The sequence below is a fragment of the Scleropages formosus genome, chromosome 17 (genome assembly GCF_900964775.1).
Source record: "Scleropages formosus chromosome 17, fSclFor1.1, whole genome shotgun sequence".
Classification (NCBI taxonomy): Eukaryota; Metazoa; Chordata; class Actinopteri; order Osteoglossiformes; family Osteoglossidae; genus Scleropages; species Scleropages formosus.
Genome location: NC_041822.1, coordinates 4,945,928 through 4,964,941, shown reverse-complemented (window position 1 = coordinate 4,964,941; position 19,014 = coordinate 4,945,928). Strand labels below are relative to the sequence as shown.

Here is a 19,014-nt window from a genome sequence, read left to right as displayed (position 1 = left end):
ATTATCGAAATCGACTAGTTTTATGATCCATTTATCAAGGTAAAGGGAAGACACGCAACTATATCCCACACTTGACAGTAATCCTTTCACAGATAGATGCATCGATGGATGAATGGATAAGAACGCTGATTTGACAGTTTTAGGGAAAGAATGTTGACTTTTGGAATGAAAAATTGTCTCAGTGTTAGCTTATTTTTTTCCATGTAAAAGGAGAAAGCAAGGAGGTCTCCCACAACTGCCATTCACCACAAGACTGAGTGCTTTGCCCCTTGTTCTGAGAATTCTCATGCTTTTAACACCAGCTACCTCTACGTGACTCTCTAACCATTACCCACTGGCCCTGCCAGCCTCTCTGCTCAAGGGCTGAGAAACTGTGCCTGCATGCGCTTATCCTCGGCCTCCATGCTCTGTTCACATACAGTATGTCAGACATGGCCGCTCAGAGCAAGATTCCATAACTTCTTTACCTGCTGAAAGCACATGTACGTTTAAGGGCAATGAAACTAATCTTTACAAGCTTCGCCGCAATTTGAATGAAGTCACCTGTTCACTCTGTGGCAGTGGTGCACTTTGTGTCCGAACCATCGTAGAAAACATTTTCACCGTCTTGCTCTCGTGACATATTCCTCAGCACCGTCTGCTAAAATTTGGAAATGGATTGTTACATGTAGATAATTTAATCAGAAATGCAACCGAAAACAACAGCCACAGAGCAGATTGGAGGTTTGGTAATGTGAAGGAGAGGCTTGGGAAGAGTGGGCTGGGGTGAGGTGGGGTCGGGCTGGGTCGGGGGGGGTGCCCGTCTGTGGTTACAGTGACTGTGCACATAACAAGTGGCAGTTCAGAGTGTGGTCACCGTGGTTACCAAGTACAGGGCTGGTGGATTCCAGGCAGGGAGATGATCAGCACAAACAGGAAGGATGGCACCGTCGAAATGACAAGTCTGCCCCGGGGCCCACGCACTCAGAGGCGTGGCATGGCCGTCTCCCATCCTCTCTTCCCACTCAACCACAAAGCCGAGGCCTGTGCGCCAGAGGGAGGGGGCTGCGAGCTACCAAAATGGAAGATGTTATTAAAAAAAGGGAAGTGCTTGCCAGGCAGCAATTAAAGAGAGCTACTGAAGCACTGTGACTGGTAGGCTGCTGCAGCTGCTGCTGAAAAAAGGAAAAAGGGGAAAAAATAGCCGAAAAAAGCAAACGTTAACCCGCTAGCAGACAGGACTTAGTTGCCGCTTCACTTAGAAATAATATTTGCTCAAGTACAGGAAAAAGATCGACTCTTGACTTGTTGAAATAAAATAAGGCCTAGATCCCATTTCTGCTGGAAGTACTTATAGATGGATATTTACATGACTGTAGGACACATGGCAGCAATTACCAGGCTATTTGTACTTTCCAAAGATAACTCTGATTTAGGGACACCTTCTATTGTGTTTGTGTGGTTAAGCCAGTTTGTGCATGACCGGTAAATATGACAGGCTGCTTGGCTTGAGCTCAGGGCTCCCAAAGACAGTTCCATTTTGCGCTTCGGGGGGGATCTTACCTGCTATTTAATATTTACTTCACTGACATCATCTCACCACCCAAAAGTAAACACAGACATAGCCATCTAAATTCGGATTTAGGGAGCAAGAAAAGTATTCATAAGTGGTTAGTGCCCACTGGGTGAACAAGGCTTCTTATTGAGAAGGGTGTACAGAGGTAGTTCCTTCAGTGTGGTCCAGTAGTAGCACATGAACACACTTATAAAGGCCACATCATTGCATCAACTGAGAGGGAAGGGGTGTCGCTGAAGGTGCGACCTGCTAAAGTACTTCTGTTACAGGGCAGATAAAGTTGTAAAGTGGGGGAAGTGAGCATTTTAATGGTGAGGATGGACTGTCAAATCCCCATAAGAAAAGCCCTGTGTTTTTTCACACTGGCCGAAACGAGGCCATCAACAAGCTATCAACAGGCCTCCGCCGATCACTGTCCACACCTGCCAAAATAAATGTGCCACAGGCATCTGGTTTTATAACTAGAACTCCACTCACCCAGGCCATTTTGGTTGTCCCTTGCATTTTTATCCCTCTCTTTCACCTCTTACACTATTTTTGAGATGACTTTCAGGCAAGCATGCTTCACTCTTTTTCAGTAGCTTTTTAAGTAGTGTTCTTTGAGGCCTTGAAAATATGAGGCCTTAGAGAATGCATCAGCCTTGACCCCCTGTCTGTCATTGTGTTTTTATGTCCTCACTTCCCTCCCCCAGCAGACTGTACCCCCTTCAAACTACGAGATGCCGGTTTCCATTCCAGTGAGCAACCCCAACAGCCTGATCTACAGCCACCCAGGTGGTTCCCTGGGCAATCACAACCTGCTGCCTCTGGCCCACCATTCGCTCCAGAGAAACAGCATGTCTCCGGGAGTGACACACCGGCCTCCTAGCGCAGGCAACGCAGGTAAGGCCCCAGCCACAACCCTCACTCTCACTACACCATCTTTAAGCTTCTCCCGCCACATTTCAGGCTCTACAGTTTAACATACAGTCTGGCAGTCTGGCAACCACAACAAACACAGAATCCTGTTTTAACTCGCACTCATACAATTACTACCCAATACGGGCAACCTCAGCTGTCTACAAAGTCACTGCACATTGATTGTGTTCAAGAGACTTTAGCATTTGCCCCACCCCCACTTCCAATGTACTGTCAGATGGAATGGTATAATTTGGGTTAAAAATATAAATGAAAATTGTTCTCCCAAAGAGCACTAAACTATTTGCTTCGTTAACATGTTATGCATGGCACAGTTTCTCTGATAATAATTCATAATAGTTCCAAGAGCCAACCAATCAACAGTTTAATAACGTTAGATTACATTAAATTGGATAGATAGATAGATAGATAGATAGATAGATAGATAGATAGATAGATTTTTAAGAAGTGTGCTCTGCCAAACTTACTTGTTTCTATTAGAGCTATCAAGGTGAAATAAACTTCTCTGTGTAACATAGCACCATACTATGAGAGGCTGTCACTGATACATGGAACTAGGGCAGATTTTCTAGTGACATAAGAATAGCCAGTTCAGCCCTGATGTTGGTGTTTTTATTGTTTAAATGCTCTGTTTTGTCTTCTGGTCAGTTCAACTGCTACCCTCACAATGAGTCCTGTGATTATCTTTGGCTTCCTTCTGCAATTTGCTTCATATTACAGGGGCAAAACTAAATATGATTTTTGGCTTAGTGAGCAATGCATAAACCACACAGACTGACTTTAAAAATATGTCATTTTTCTTGGACTGTGTCATCAGCTTGCTGCAGCCATTTGTACAACACATGGTCAGTGGAAGTAGATAAATGCAAAGCTGGATTTCTTTTCTCATTCATGAGGTGACAGAGGAGTTGTTGAGATGACTTGGGATTGTGGAGTAGAGGGCTGAAATCACTCAGGGGAATAAGAAAGGTGTAAGGAGAATAATTCCTTAAGAATTTTTTTGTTTCCCTCTCTTCTCACTTATTCTTAGGTGTACTTATGGGTGCAGACCTCACAGCTGGTGCAGGCACCAGTGCTGGTAAGAGTGATTTACCTCTTTTCTACATGTGTGTTGTTTTAATACACATTCCCTCACCCGCTCCATATCTGTAAGACATTCGGGAGAGGTCACATGTCACATGTTGTGGCAGCTATTCGTTCTGAATGCTGCTTACAGATATCCTACCTAATAGCAGAAGAATTCAGATGAGTGGCAAAAAAAAAAAAAAAATAAGTCAACAGTTTTTTTTATAGCAGTGAATTATTATCAGTAAAGGGTATTTCAGATGTTCTTAAGAACCCTGTGTATGGTGAACTTTTCATAACTTGAAGATGTAATTAATATTTTTTCTTTAAAAAAATTGTGTGCGCATCAAAATGGACACAGTTACTTCTACAGTTGACATTAATTGTCATAACACAACATAACAAGACCGTTTCTTTGTATTAATCACTCTGTAATACCCTATGGCTGTCTGCACTCATTCGGATCTTCGGTACCTATTCCAAATTATAGACTTAACAGATGATCTCAAACAAAACATGCATACATATAAACCTCAGTGTTCATGTTTCAATTCAAGCTTTAATGCAAAAAAACAAAAGAGAACAGTAAAGACAAAAGAATCAGTGAAAATGATAGGAAGGAATCCTCATTCAGCAAACAAACTAACATGGTTTCTCACAGCACTTGGCCTGTGTAATTCCACAGGGTTTTAATTTTCGCTCAGTCTGTGTGGAGTTTGCATGTTCTCCTTGTGTTTGCGTGGGTTTCTTCCCACAGTCCAAAGACATGTGTTTCTGGCAAATTGGTGAATCAATTTCCCATTTGTGTGTGTGTGTGTGTGTGTGTGTGTGTGTGTGTGTTACATTGTTACACTGTAAAGACGGATGAATGCCCGTAAGGAGTTTGGTGTAGTGTATCTAACATTGTAAATCACCTTGGATAAAGGCATTAGCTAAATTCTATATAATAATCAGTGTATATCACTTTGGAGAGAAGCGTCCACTGAGTGAATAAATCTAAGTGTCTTGTGCTGTCCGGCTGTTGGGACACGTGCACAATCCAAATTTGGTCCAATTTATTAACATTTTTTGAGGGATCGATTACCTTCAAGCAGGGGAAGACTGACTAAAACAACATTTTTTTTTCCATTTGCCAAAGTTTCAATTTATATTGTACTGAAAAACAAAATGGTCTTGTTAAAAACTTTAAAAATGTTCCGCATTAAGTTCAGATGTGTTATTTTAATATATTTATATCAAATTCCGTTTTTTGTTAGTTGGTTGATTAACTGTGGAGCTGAAGCTGTTTGAAAGGGCGAACAGGCCAGTTTTTGGAGCCACCGGTGCGATCAGCTAAGCCGGAGAGGCAAGGAGGCAAGGGGGTCACCCGACCGCGCAGTCTGCAGCCAGTTGGCTGCCTAGGGGTCAGCAGGGGGTCCCAGTGTCTGCTCCGGCGTTTCTGTCCTGCAAATAATTACCATTTGTTGCGCCGCGAGTTTTGTCGGCAGCATGCCATGGAGGGAGTATTAAATGTAGCCTTTGTGCGACAGTCGTAGGGAACAGAGGTGCACTGTGCTGCTCACTTACTGTGCCTCGCAAAAACAAGATGTGGACTTTGTCATGTGGACCCTTGAAAATTCCATTCAGCCCTTTCCTAATAATCCCATAAAACGGTTAATAAAGATATTTTTTCCTTTTTTTCCAGGGGGGAACCTCTTGTTTTTATCCCTTGTTTTTAACAAAGTGCTTGAGTGCAGCGGCTTTGTGAATGATCAATTTTCTCATGTTCTTCTGTAACCTACATTCTGTACAGAGATTGTTTAATTGTCAACTACACTTTGAGACGAGCTTAAACGACATTCTCTTGCTCTTCCCTCGTTTGGCATTGTACACTTACAATAACATGGCACATTTGAATTGTCTTTCAGACTGTGGCGTGTCTGTAATAGAATGAAATGTTTCCGCCTACACTGCTCTGATTATATCATAACTGGAAATGCATACACATTTGAGAATCTTTTAAAAATCTGATTTGAAATACAGACAGAGGATTTAGTTGAATATGATGGATTTAATTTTACTCTCTTAAGTTAGGTTGATTTGTCGCTTACTTCTTGGTCTGGTCTTGTGGCTGTACCCTATATTTTTTTCGGCAGTGACTCATTAGAGCTGCATTTTCTGTGGAAGGTTATTTTGGTGTCAAGTATGCGGAGATCTCAGACGACCACAGGGCTGCAGCGTGGGTTTGGGCATGGATTGCTTGATTGACATGTGGCACATGACATGGGTTTGATACTGAAGGAAGCTCAAGTTGCATTCCTGGAATGATGTGGTTCCAGAATAGGATCAGGTCATGTGCAGGCACTGTCAGATGGTACTAGGTATCTCCAAGTACACACATATAAAGCTTTTTAAGGCTTTCTACACGATGAGTAATTTTTCATAGCTTTAGTAGATAATATATTCCTACCATTGAAGGAAGTGGTGCCGGCACTGCCGCAGCCTGACCACTGGGTTCGTGGCACACTCGTTTTTGATCCACTGATTGCTTTTACACTCACCATCAGACACTTTCTGCACTTTGTAAACCTATCTCTGATGACAGAGCACCCTACAGGCATCCAAAAAATTTTAAAAATAGAGGTGAAATTTATGCAAGTATAGTAAGAACTTTACTTGTCAACTTTTGGAGATAAATAAATTTGTTTTATCCAGTAAGAATAGACTTTAGATATAGGTTTAATTCCCTATATCAAGCAATAGTTGTATGTCTAATCATATCACTAGATATGACATTCAGCGGTTTGTAAAGGGTTCACAGGCAGTCCCAACATCTTCACCATGTTAAGTGTTGCAGTCTGGCATTCATATCACGGTGGTGTGTTTGATTTGTGCTGTTTGGGGTCTACTGACCCAGTACAGTATGTGTGAAAAGCGTTGAGAGTGTTGGTAAAAAAATTACTGCACAATTACTATGGGAAGTAGAATTATTTAAAAAAAAAAAAAAAACGGGAAACTTGCAGATGTTGCCCGTGCTTTTGATATGACTTGTTCAGGTGTTAAAATAAATGACTACATCACCACTGTATTTTATATATACAGAAGTAGCAAATGGTAAGTGCATTTCGACGTAAGAACAAGTCTCTGATTATGTTTGTAAGCTGAGGACTTACTGTATGTACATGCTTGACTGAGGATTTGTTAATCACTAATCCGTTTTTATGTTCTGATCTTCATGTTACAAATTTAATATTTATGTTTACGCTCAGTCCTCATAGAACAGCATCCCCTATAGTGAGAATCCTCTACTGTGGCTTGTGAAAATATATAAAATTTTTTCATACAGTAGACTTATTATTCAGTACAGCAGAATTTTTGTCACTGTACTTCCATACATATCCTTTGTGCAGTCTTCATAAAGACGCAATAGACAGTACATTAGACAGCAGAGTACAGAGTACACACAGCAAGTCGTTCAACACATCAGCAAAGAAGTAAACGTAATAAACACTCCTTGGAAGATCTAAGAAAATTACAGAATAATAAATAGATTTACATACATGCTGAAACTTAACTATGCTTGGGACAAAGCAACATGGGATAAGTACTTCCTATCACACTGACTATCTCAAGCAATCACAGGTGGTTAGTATAAATCTAATATCACCACTGAAATAGCATATGTAGTAATATTAGTTCAGTGGATACTTTTCTACAAAAAGCAACTTAACAATGTGTGCCCATTTTTACAGCTGGGTAATTTTTACTGGGGCTTTTAAGGGTAAGTGCTTTGCTCAAGGGTACTACAGCTGGAGGTGTAGTATGGAGGAGGGATCTTTAAATACTAGGCAGCAGCTCTAAGCACTACGCTAGCTGTTGCTGCTACACAGCACGTCTAACAGTACAGCGTGCACATGCTTTGCAAAGTGACGGACATGGACAGTGATTTTGTTAATTGTATGCCGTAAACATCTATGTGTGTCACACTTTTTGCTTGTACTGTAGACTCTAGAGCTCCACCACCCTGCATTGCACAAACAGTTTTTGCTAATGAATGGCTGAATGAATGACTGAAAAAAAATAATGTGACACGAAAAAAAAATATTAGTAATGCAGTGTTCCTAATATTACAGTTTTTATCCATGACAGTGATACGAACATCATGTGTAAAAATACCGTATATTCTGATAGTTCGCTTTTAGGTGATGTGTTTTACGTCCAGGAACCAAATCTTATTTGACCTAATGAGGAAATTTCACTGAATGCATTACCCCGTTGCATTTCAGTATGTGTATTTACATGTACGTATCCTACGTCCACTAAATGAAGTGAATGGTCCGGTGAAAAAAGGATTGGGGACAATCCTCTGGAAAAGAGAAGCAATGAGTCATGTACCCTGATGTACAGTGTTCAAGAGATGGCTTTAAAGGCAGGTTCTCTACAAGTGAGACATTCGGAGGGGAATGGAGCTTGCAGTGTCAGCTGGCACTGCCAAGCGCTGTGCCGCATCTGTTAATTGGAGCACGGAACTATAGTTTTTTTTTTTTTTTTTTTTTTTTAAATTAATAAAGCTGCATTTTAGTGCTTTTTTTCTCCTTAGGACTGGCTGCACTGAGAGGGTGGGGGAATCACTCTTAAGATGACTGTGACTGTTGACCTAATCAGTCACCACATTGTTAAATGTGCGGAGGGATGCCAGAGCACTTCACCTTTTTGTTTCAGCTCAAGAGACTTGTTCAGAAATAAGTGCCAACATGCAGACGTATTACCAAGCTACGGAAAAAGCTGCTCCCACCCCCACACCGAGCCTTGGGGGTGGGGGCAGCAACAGAAACAGGCCACAGTCATTTCCTGGCTGCACTTGAGCACAGTCCCTGTAGCTTTCCCGTCAAGCGGGCCTCCATAATCTCTCCCCGACACCAGAATCGGCACTTGCCGCAGCAGTAGCTGCCGTGCCATTTGGTGGCTTTCAGCTAAAAGCCTTGCGATCTTGTCAGATTGCTGAGGCAGGTTCTCCTCCGGACTGTTAAAAAGTCAACAGCGACGGAGGCACTGGCCTGCCGGTGGCTGGTGGACTTCTACCGCTCCGCTTCTGCGTCTTCTGTTTCAGTGTTCACAAAGCGGTTCTTGCTGGATGTAGCAGTTGCATAAAAGCATTTTTTTTCGCATGATTTGCACATATTTAAATAGAGAGTAAATAAAAAGAAGAGAATTGGGACATGCATTGGAAGACCTTGTCATTTCACACGATGATACTTGCCAGGACTTATATTATTTACTGCAGTGCAAGAGAGAACAAGTGGGAATGACACAATAGAGTCACGATGTCACTGTAGAGTAATGAATCACGGTATTAGCGGAGAGGAGCAGGACTGGCTACATGATCTTACACACCGTCTACCAGGTAACGGAGGCACACAAACATCCTGGGACCGTACAGAGGCAAAATAAATGTGATAGTGAATAAGAAGGTTGGTTTCTGAAATTATTTCTCCCTATTATTTTTACCTAGACGCTATGACACTTGAGAATGTTCATTTGCTGGGCTGGTAATAGGAAACAACTTGCATCTTCTGAAGCTGTTGAAGCCACAGTAAAGGGTGATTATAGTCACCAACTTAAATACCAAATGTGTAATGCAGTCAGAGAGATGGCTGACAGTTGTTCGCATGAGTGTGTCACAAAAACTTCACTCTTGGTGCACCGGTTCACCTCGTTGGTTTCCTCAAACAAGGGCCATGGGCCTTCTGTGTGGTATTTAAGGTTTTGCGTCAAAGATCTGTGTGAGAAATAAGTGTATCATCTCCCTGAGATGGCACCCAGTACACCGCAAGATGTTCTCATGACTACACGCGAGTGATCACTCCAGCAAGAGAAGAACTGAGAAATGCTTGCTGGCCTTCACAAATATTTCATTGGAAATGTATCTTAGAGTGTGCATGGTGCAGAGCTGTTAATTGTGGCTCATTTTCTGTATTTTAGCCTGAAAGCTGAAGATACAGTAAAAATATTTACATGTATTTCCCTCTTTATGCAGTTTGTTTTTATCAGTTCACTTATACGGTCTTTACGTTCAGTTTTGAGTATCCTTTTATATATGATCCATTAATTAGCTTACATATATGAATATGTGCACTAATTTGCTATATATAGCCTGAGTATGTCGATTGGAGATGCATGAAACTGAAAAGGACCCCGTTATTATCAAAAACATCAAACTCTTTTTTTCCCGCACGAGTCTGTGAAATGTACAGAACAATACTTGAGCTTTGTGTACGAGAGCGGCTGCAGCTGCACCAACCACTGCTCAGCCAGTGAATACATTCTCACCAGGAAGTGCTTCAGCACAAAAGACGTGCTCACATATATGTTTTTTTTTTTTTTCCTGGTACCAAGCACCACTTCATTTGCCGCCAGCTGTCCCATATATTCTTTTGATAGGACAAAATGTGCCTTCAAGACTTTTAAAACACAAAACCATGCCTTCAAATTAAACAAAGGTCTCCAGTGAATTTGCTGGAGAAGACATCTGTGACTCATTCTCCAGCAGTGTATGATTAGGACATTCATATATGTCTAACATATAATTCTTGCCCCTCTTTTAAGTGGCAAAGGCATTATGGCACTTCGCATTATACCCCATGAACATTTAGACGTTAGCTAAGCAAAAAACGGCAAAATGTGCAGTCGTCTTTTCGTGCAGGAAGGCACGGTGCCCCTTCTGCTGTTCTCCGAGACCGAGTTTGATTTGATTGATTTGATGCGTGCTCCTTTTTTTTTTTTTTCCCTTAACCCAAATGCTCACATACATGTGTTTATCATTTTTGGCAAAATGACTGGCTTGTCCGACCGCAGTTTAGTATCCCTTAATTTATCATTTACACGGCTCACTGTCTGGACGCCAAAGATATGACTAACCATTTTCCTGAGAGACAAAAAAGATCCACTGGAGTGATTTCAAAGTAACATGCTGTAAGACACTTAACCAGCAGTTCAACTAGAAGGTATCATTTAGCTTCAGGATTCAATCAACAGTATCTAATGAAATTGTGGCTCAGACTCCAATTGAAGGGCGCAGAGTCCCGAGAAGTTGGATGTGGTGCAACAGGAAAATGCTCGTCCCTTTTTGGGCATGGATCTCTTTGTTTTTATTTGTTGTTGCCCGTAACGTATTTAACGTCCTCTGTTATGTGTGCACAATGTCTGTTGTCTCAGCATTGTTGTCTTTGTGATGACCGATAGCACAAGAATAATTGTGTTTCAGAGGCAGAAAGGACGGAGGAGCTCACGGTTGTCGTTTCGCAAAATTACCGAAAGCTTCCCGTCTCAGAATTACCGATGAGTTTTTTTTTTTGAACAATTGGCATCACAACATGTGTCCTTTTCTAATAATGGTTAAACTCGGTTTATCTCAGACAAGCATGCATTGGAAAGACACAAATACTTTACATATCTGTGCTGGGCTTTTTACAAAAACACCTGCTTGTTCACCACAAAACCACAAGAGGAACTTGTGAGACTCCTGTGTGTCTTGAGTGATCATTTGACTTTTTCTAAAGATAGCTGATGGACTGATACAAGGCACAGCCTCACTCTGAATGACACTGGCCATATCGTACCACAGCAAACACGTGCTGCTGCTTGCACTTCCCCTCCGCGTGAAGGCGAGGCAGTGGAAATAACTTCTGAGTTGTTTGTTTGTTTGCCAGATTCCATTGATGTGGGTCTGTACAGTAATACAGCTGTGCAGCTCTACCCCGAGCGCTTTCTCGTGTCCCCCTGTTCACGTTCTCAGTTTCTCTCCTTAACCTGAAAAACTGGGGCCCTCGACATTTCGGGCAGCTGGTGACGTAGTGGTTCGAACTGCTCTCTTTAGACTCAGAGGTCACAGCGTCAGATCTCACTTTCAGCTCTAGTACCTCTGAATGAAGTACTTTTCCTTGCTCCGGTAAAATTACCTGCCTCTATAAAGGGGTGAATAATTGAAAGGAGGTTAATGCTGTATGTTGCTTTGGAGAAACTTGTCAGCTGAATGAATTAACGTGATGTGAAACTTGCTCATAGCTATGGCTGCTGAAATTGCAGCGAGATCAGTATCCCATCCTTGTTTTTTTTATTTTTTAATTTTACCAATCTGTTCAATTACCCGTCTTCACGTTAAATGAATGGGAGTCTTCAATATCAGCAACACACTGATAAATGATGGCCCGTGTATCTGAAAAACAGAGAGGAAGTGATGGAATAGGTGGTGAGTTGGCTGCTCTAGCGCAGCAGCTAACTACTACTGACTGTATAAAGTATTACCAGTATTCCCTAATTTATCTTAGGGCGGAAAGCTTTATTTCTGTTCAAGCCCCACTCAGCCTTTCTGCCAACTCTGCGTTTTCTTTTTTTTCTCGCCCCTGGATAGAAATAATGTCACTGTGATATAAAATACTTCATCAACATAAAGAAGTATACCACGAAAGAACCTCCGTAATATTCTGTGTGGGACAGTGATGCTCCCTTGGTGTCTCCAACAATATTGGAACAAGAATGTTTGTTTGAAGTCTCGATTTTCTTAGTGAAAACTGGCTGTGAAAGTTGTGCAAGAGTGTGTAACTGTCCTGGCCTTCATGTCACCTTCCAGGAAATGGCTATGGAAACCATCGCAACTCCCCTGGGCTGCTGGTCTCTCCAGGGAACATGAACAAAAACATGCAGGCCAAGTCCCCCCCACCCATGAACCTGGGAATGAACAACCGCAAGCCGGACCTGCGCGTGCTGATCCCACCCGGATCCAAGAACACCATGCCGTCCATAGTGAGTCACGTTCGGAAAAGCTTCCTGCTCTCTCTACTCTTTCGCCCGTAGCTGGAGCGCCGTATCATTTCTTTCGGACAGTCTCCAGTCCAGACAGATCTCTGGACACTCCTCCAGATGACTCACTTTCCTCTCTGTATGTTTGGTTAAGTGTGGTTGTAATTGTCTTATTTTCATGTTTGTTGGCGAGTAGTTTAGATAGAGAGTAGTTCTCAGGATCAGACCGTGATCAGATCGGTACACTTACAGGTTCTTCTGCTGGTTAGTATATTTAGTGTACGGTTCCCCATATAGTGTCCCTTCTACAAATTCTTCAGACTTAAATTTACACACTTCCCTTCAACACAATACCCTTGATGCTAATTTGAATTTATTGACCCCCCCCTTTCATGCCATCAGTCTGAGGATGTCGATCTGCTGTTGGTAAGTGGGGCTCTCATTGACTACACAAAATACAATAAGAATGCAGACAAAAAAACCATCCCCATCTTAAGCTAGTCATTAAGGTCATCAGTTGAAAAAACAGAAAAGGATGCAAAGAAGCTATATATATGTCTGTGTGTGTGTGTGTAATCTCAAAGCTAGATTCTATAAGAAGGCTAAATTGAAATCTTCATCTGCTACATGTGCTTCGCGTTTGTACGACAGTTTTTTCAGAATCAAGGGTGACACCTACTGGAGAATCACATACAGAGTTTTCTTTGTCTTTCAGGATTGTTACATCTTCCCTCCACTTTTATTTCTCATTCGGAGGAACAATATACTCTAAATCGTTTTGGTTTTGTTTTGAGAAAGACAAAGAAAGTTATTATATTTCATAAAATTCTCCATATATATGTCCACTAGCACAACAAAGGGATCCGTTTCTTGCAGCTGATCCTGTTACCTAGGAGACCATGCTTTAAGGGTTACTATAGCGACAGCAAGTCCTCATAAGGTTTGTAAATGATAGGGGTGCCAGTTCAGTACAGCTGAATGTGAAATGATTAATTTAAAAAAATTATTTTAGTCGCACGTGTGACAAACATTACAGTTTAATGGAGACTTTATTTTTGATTATATGTATTCTTTCATCACAGAACCAGAGAATAAACAACTCACAGTCAGCACAATCACTGGCCACCCCTGTGGTTTCTGTAGCAACACCCACTTTACCAGGACAAGGAATGGGAGGATATCCATCAGCTGTTTCTACCACATACGGTACCGGTAGGTACAGCAGACCACACGGAATCCATGAAGTCACACTAATTCTGCTCAGGCCTGACTAGTTTTGACTTTAGAGGAAATTTAACCATAAATGTGCCAAGTTCTGCCCACTAGCCTACTGCCTTCTGTACATTTCTCTTTTTTTATGCTTGAATATAATCTACATTTTTGTTGTCCGCATGAACATGGTGTTTCATGCAAGAAGTTACAGACCATTTTATTTATGTCTATGTTTTCAGACCATATCATCATAAATTTGCTTTTTTGACTCCCCCATCAATTATGGCTGTATTTTATCATTAACATATTATTATGTAAAGTTGTTCTAAAGTTTATAAAGGTTTATTTGGACAAAAAACTAGTCATTTTAAATTTTGTATAATGACACAGCGACCAGTAGGTGGCACTGTAGCCTTTTCATGCAATAACAATGAAGCCTTATTTTCCGCTAAAGTATAATATACAGAATAAGTGAGACTGTACTATCTTTTTAAATATTTTGAGAGAGTAAATATTTGATTTTTGCTCCCCCCCCAGAATACTCTCTCAGCAGTGCAGACTTGTCATCACTCTCAGGCTTCAACAGTGCCAGTGCTCTGCACCTGGGCTCCATGACTGGCTGGCAGCAGCAGCACCTCCAGAATATGCAGCACTCAGCCCTGAGTCAGCTAGGGTGAGTACAAGTTTACAAATGCTCTCTCTGACGCAAACACACACATTCACTTGAACACACAGTTACAGTCAGCATTCATGCCATGGTAGGGTTATTAAGAAAAGTTATGACTCTTATTCTGTGGCTACTTTGATTCTGCATTCTGCGAACAGTATGACTGAACTCTCAAACACGATATTGGGAAATTGACTTGAGTTACAGTATTTGCACAAGGGAAGTGTTGCCCACGTAGGCTTTTACACGATTTCCAGCCAAAACCCCCCTCTAGCATCCCTGCTTTAAATGACAGAAGTGGCAAGGCGGTTAACGAGAAAAATAACCACATTTTACTTAATGGGAAACTACTGACACGCCTCACACCCCTGTCTGTTTCATATTAGTCTGCAGAAAGTACAGTATGCAAATGTACAGCTGCAGATCATGGCTGAGGGATGTACTGTGACTTTCCCAGTTCTCTACCAGTACTGTCTGTGTCAAGGAGAACTTTCATATTAAGCTGTTATTAAAAGGTAATATTTTATCTCACGAAAGATGTTTAGCCTAAATTCATTGTCCGGTGTATGTTGGAAAACATGTTCAGACTACATTAATTTTTCAGCTTGTAATTGATTAAGCATCTCCCAGATGGAGATCAGTGTTTTTCCAGATATTATCTGGCACTGAAAAAAATATGGGAATCAGCCAGTGTGAGGGTGAACAAGGATGCATTTTGGAAATAAATGTAATTATGTAATATCATAATGGTGTGTATTGTTATTTCAAACTACAGCATGTTGGTTTGGCAGCATTCCTTAGTGTACACCATATGTTCTGCACATTGATTTCTACTTTAACCATATGGGAAATAGAGTGCTCCAGACAGGCACACATCTGTTAATACATCTGTGGACATGTATCTTTGCATGAAGTTGCAACTGCCTAAATATGTCCTGATTTGTGTAATCTTGTTTCTGTGTGTGTGTCTGTGTGAGAGAGAGATAAGTGAGAGTGAGGGAGTTTCATCATCCTGTAACCGGGTTTCCTTTCCTCCTACAGAAATTGCACTAGCACTCACTTATGTCAGAGTTCAAATCTCTCCCTGCCCTCTGCTCAAAGCCTGCACATCAAGTCCGAACCTGTTTCTCCTCCTAGAGATCGCATCAGCAGCACCCCAGTGGGGTATCCACCGCAGCAGCCCCAGTCACGCCAGGACTCGGGCCGCTCGCCCGCCGACAGCCTCAGCAGTTGCAGCAGCTCACACGAGGGCAGTGACCGTGACGAGCATCGGAACGAGTTCCACTCGCCCCTGGGACTGGTGCGACCCTCCCTGGATGAGCGGGAGAGCCCCTCCGTCAAACGAGTGCGCCTGTCCGAGGGCTGGGCCACATGATTTAGTTACCCCCCTCCCCCCCAGCTCTTGCTGTCGTGCGCGTTACTGCTATTTTCGCCCAGGAACAGCGGCCTCTTTTTTTTTTATTCTACATTAATATTTTATTATTATTATTATTATTATTATTATTATTATTATTGTTTTTTGCAGAGTGTGTGTGATATACATATTAAAGTATATAAAAGTTATCAGGATGCTTGGAAGAGTATTGAAAGCTGAGAGGGGAGAGAGAATGAAGAGGATGGGATGTGCTGTAGAATTATGCATTGCTGTGTCTACAAGTACATATGCACGTATATTCATATATATATATCTATATATATATAATATATATACGTGTGTGTGTATATATACGTATACATATGTATGTATGTATGTATGTATGTATGAAAAAATGTCAGGTACTCTGTTTTGTAAAAGTACTTACAACTTGCCTCAGTGATAATTACCTAATAAAATTAAATTAATAAATGAAAGCAAACATCGCAATGACAGCAGCCTAGCACTTGCTATGACCAGTAAAAACTGAGTACTGGTTAGGTTTTATTTCTCCCTTCTCCTCTTCGCTGTAATCCTTTGCAAAATGTAAGTTACAGTAGATTTTGTCATGTTGCAGGTTCAACGTATTTATGTAAATAGAGGGTCCGGGTGGGGTCGGGGGTTTAAAATTCACAGACTTCTCAGATGATTTACAAATCTAAAGAGGAAACTGTTATGCAACATTTGAAGGATTGTACAGGTATACCTGCAGACCCATAGATAAAGTTGCCCAGCCACATGGAGTCCATAAGGAATATTTTCCCCTTTAAGTATGGAGCATAATAACGCCAGAGTCGAAAACCATTCAATTGAAAGTGGACCATACTTCAAAAGCCATGTTAGTTAAATTAGAGTCATTTGGGGTCTTGCAATAGATACTAGAATACTCAAAAATGTATATTTGCTTATATTTTCATATTAAATTAATTGAATGCGAAGCTTTTGTGGCTTTTTGTAGTTTATATAAGCCAAAATATGTTTTTGATAGCTTTGCTAATATTTCAAGAGACAGACCGATGAAAATTAAAAACACGGGCTTTTCCACCCTCAGCTGGGAAAACAGGTATTGAAAACCCAAGTTTTGTGTTTTGATTAACTGTTCTCTCTTTGTAGAGGTTTTGTTTTTCCATTGTGTATTTATGATTATATATAATATGAAGAATATAAAAATCTCAGATTAACATGCTTGTGTATAGCTTCATATATATATATATATATATACTATATATATATATATATATTTAGACACACACACACACACACACACACTAGTCTGGTTCTGTGGAGTTGCACATATTGTCTGTGCTGTTCTATTGATATTTTATAGGACCTGCCAGGTTTTTATTTATTTATATATATATTTTTTTTTACTTTAACCTCAGTAACCATTTGGAATGATTGGCCTATATCTGTTTCATATCTGAATAAAATACCTCTACAATCTTACAGTACATTTACAATGTGCAGTTCACATTGATGTATACCCAAGTGGTACAAATTATGTTGTGTTCAGGATAAGAACAGTGATAAGAGTAAATTTTTTTTAAGCCACTTCTAAATTAAAAAACTGTTTCGATAATTAAAAGTATTAAGATGTTTTGACAGTTTTTCTAAAAAAAAAAATGTTATATATATGTCCCTGAGACTTTAGGACTTTATTTAACTTCTTAATGAAGGGGTGTTGTATCTGTTTTAGACCAACTGATGACCAGTGAATGGTCAGTTAGCCCATTTGTGTCAGTGGGGTTAGAAATAATTGCAAACAAGGCGGGAATCTCAAAAACTGGTTAAAAAGAAGCACAATTTGTAACTTTGACAGTTCACTTTTTCTATTAATCTGGTGTCTTGTTCTTTTTGCCTCCTGTTCAATCTGCTGTTGTTCAACTGTTCATTGCTTTAGTATTGCTGTATGCAGTTGAAATTGGATCAAAATATTGTTATATTCTACATGTGGGAAAATGCAAGGGGCGGAGCCCCAAAGACTTTTTATTACTCAGCAGAAGTAGAGAAGCACCTGAGCAGACAGTAGGGGACTGTCCTAAAGGAAAACCAAAGCCATGGGCATTTCAGTGCTGTTAGTCGACACTTAATCCTCTTCTCAGATACTTGTGAAACGTACAGGTATTTGCACAGATCCACATCTATGTTGCACATTACAATTTGAACTAATTGCACATCCATCTTCAGTAAATCACATTTGCAAGTATTGACACAGAACTCGAAAGCCAAGAAGCAGAATAGCACACGTCTCTGAAGAGAACTGCAGTAAGATGCGCTACAACATAGTTAACAAACAAGGTATTGACTTAGTTTTTTTTTTTTTTGTTTTTTTTTTTTTTTTTTAAATATTCCGTTGGCTGCACTCCTTTCTGTGAAGTCACAACGCCGATTACTGTTGAAATTTTGACTCGGTCATAATGTTGTTGAACTAATCACCGTCATTGTAAAAGGGTCTGTGATGACATTTGAATTCCTGATAATTTGCTCTAACCGGGTTGCCTCAACATCCAGCAAGTCGTTGTCTGCCTCTGCTTGTGCCATTTCCTCACTAATAAGAAAAAAAAAAAAGTGTTGTGTCTGCTCTGTGAATTTCTGTAACGTTTTGGAAGTACATGGAAGTATACAGTACATAAGATTGCTGTTTTGTACCTGTAGGGTGCTTCAAAGGGTTTAGGTAATGGCTTTTCGTATTTTTTAACCAAAGACACGGAGCAATCTTTTTTTTTGGTTTGGGAAGGGGGGGGGGGGGGGGGGGGGGGGGGTGTTGGTTAAATCAGTGTTTTTCATTGATATGATGAGCAATTATCTAGTTTTATTCTGTAAGTTACTGGTACCTCAGATTGACCCATCCAGTACCTCAGATAATCAAGAATGAATCTGCTTGGTCAGAGGTATAATGTGACCCAATGCATGTAAAAAAGCGTGTAAAAAAAATCTTGGTATTGGTCTGACTTAGATTGTATAATCCAAACAGGTCACTTGGGTTGCTCCATCTGGTTTGCTGTTTTCTTCTTTTTTCTGAACAAGTTGTTTCCATTAAGAAAAAAAAAATATATAAAATAAAATATACAAAAAAAACTGTAGTAACAAATGTAGCTTGTATAATACTAAAATGGGGAACGTTTGAAGTAAATGTTTTGAAATTATTAAAAGGCTCACAGCGGCATAAGCTGGACTTTGTCGCCACTTGAAGACAAGATGTTATTAAATTAAAACCACATCTGTATCTCAAGGGACTTCATTCAGCTGTCTGTAGTGACAAAAATGGAAATGAAATAAAGTTTCTCCTGCTGGAAAAAGGTATTTGTATTTTGCAGAGAATTCAGTAAAGTTACTGGCTTTCTTAGTTACTAAGTGTCTATGTGTGATTTATTGGTGTCTCTTTTCTTTCTGTCTTTTTCAGTT

General features: G+C 40.5%; 1 protein-coding gene across 13 annotated transcripts in view; it reads left to right on the top strand.

Annotated features, from left to right (window-relative positions):
* The window catches only part of mef2cb (myocyte enhancer factor 2cb), a 61,499-nt gene extending 43,134 nt beyond the window's left edge, over window positions 1-18,365 (top strand). For 5 of the 13 annotated variants that reach the window (XM_018759330.2, XM_018759326.2, XM_029259407.1 and 2 more), the window contains 6 exons: window positions 2,248-2,437; window positions 3,504-3,551; window positions 12,147-12,319; window positions 13,399-13,528; window positions 14,066-14,201; window positions 15,237-18,365. In XM_018759330.2, coding sequence (XP_018614846.1) covers window positions 2,248-2,437; window positions 3,504-3,551; window positions 12,147-12,319; window positions 13,399-13,528; window positions 14,066-14,201; window positions 15,237-15,570 — 1,011 coding nt within the window. In that variant the 3' untranslated portion in view covers window positions 15,571-18,365. The remainder of the gene's footprint in view (window positions 1-2,247; window positions 2,438-3,503; window positions 3,552-12,146; window positions 12,320-13,398; window positions 13,529-14,065; window positions 14,202-15,236) is intronic. The other 8 variants (XM_029259406.1, XM_018759337.2, XM_018759332.2 and 5 more) reach the window with 5 other exon arrangements.
* The last annotated feature ends 649 nt before the right edge of the window (window positions 18,366-19,014 follow it).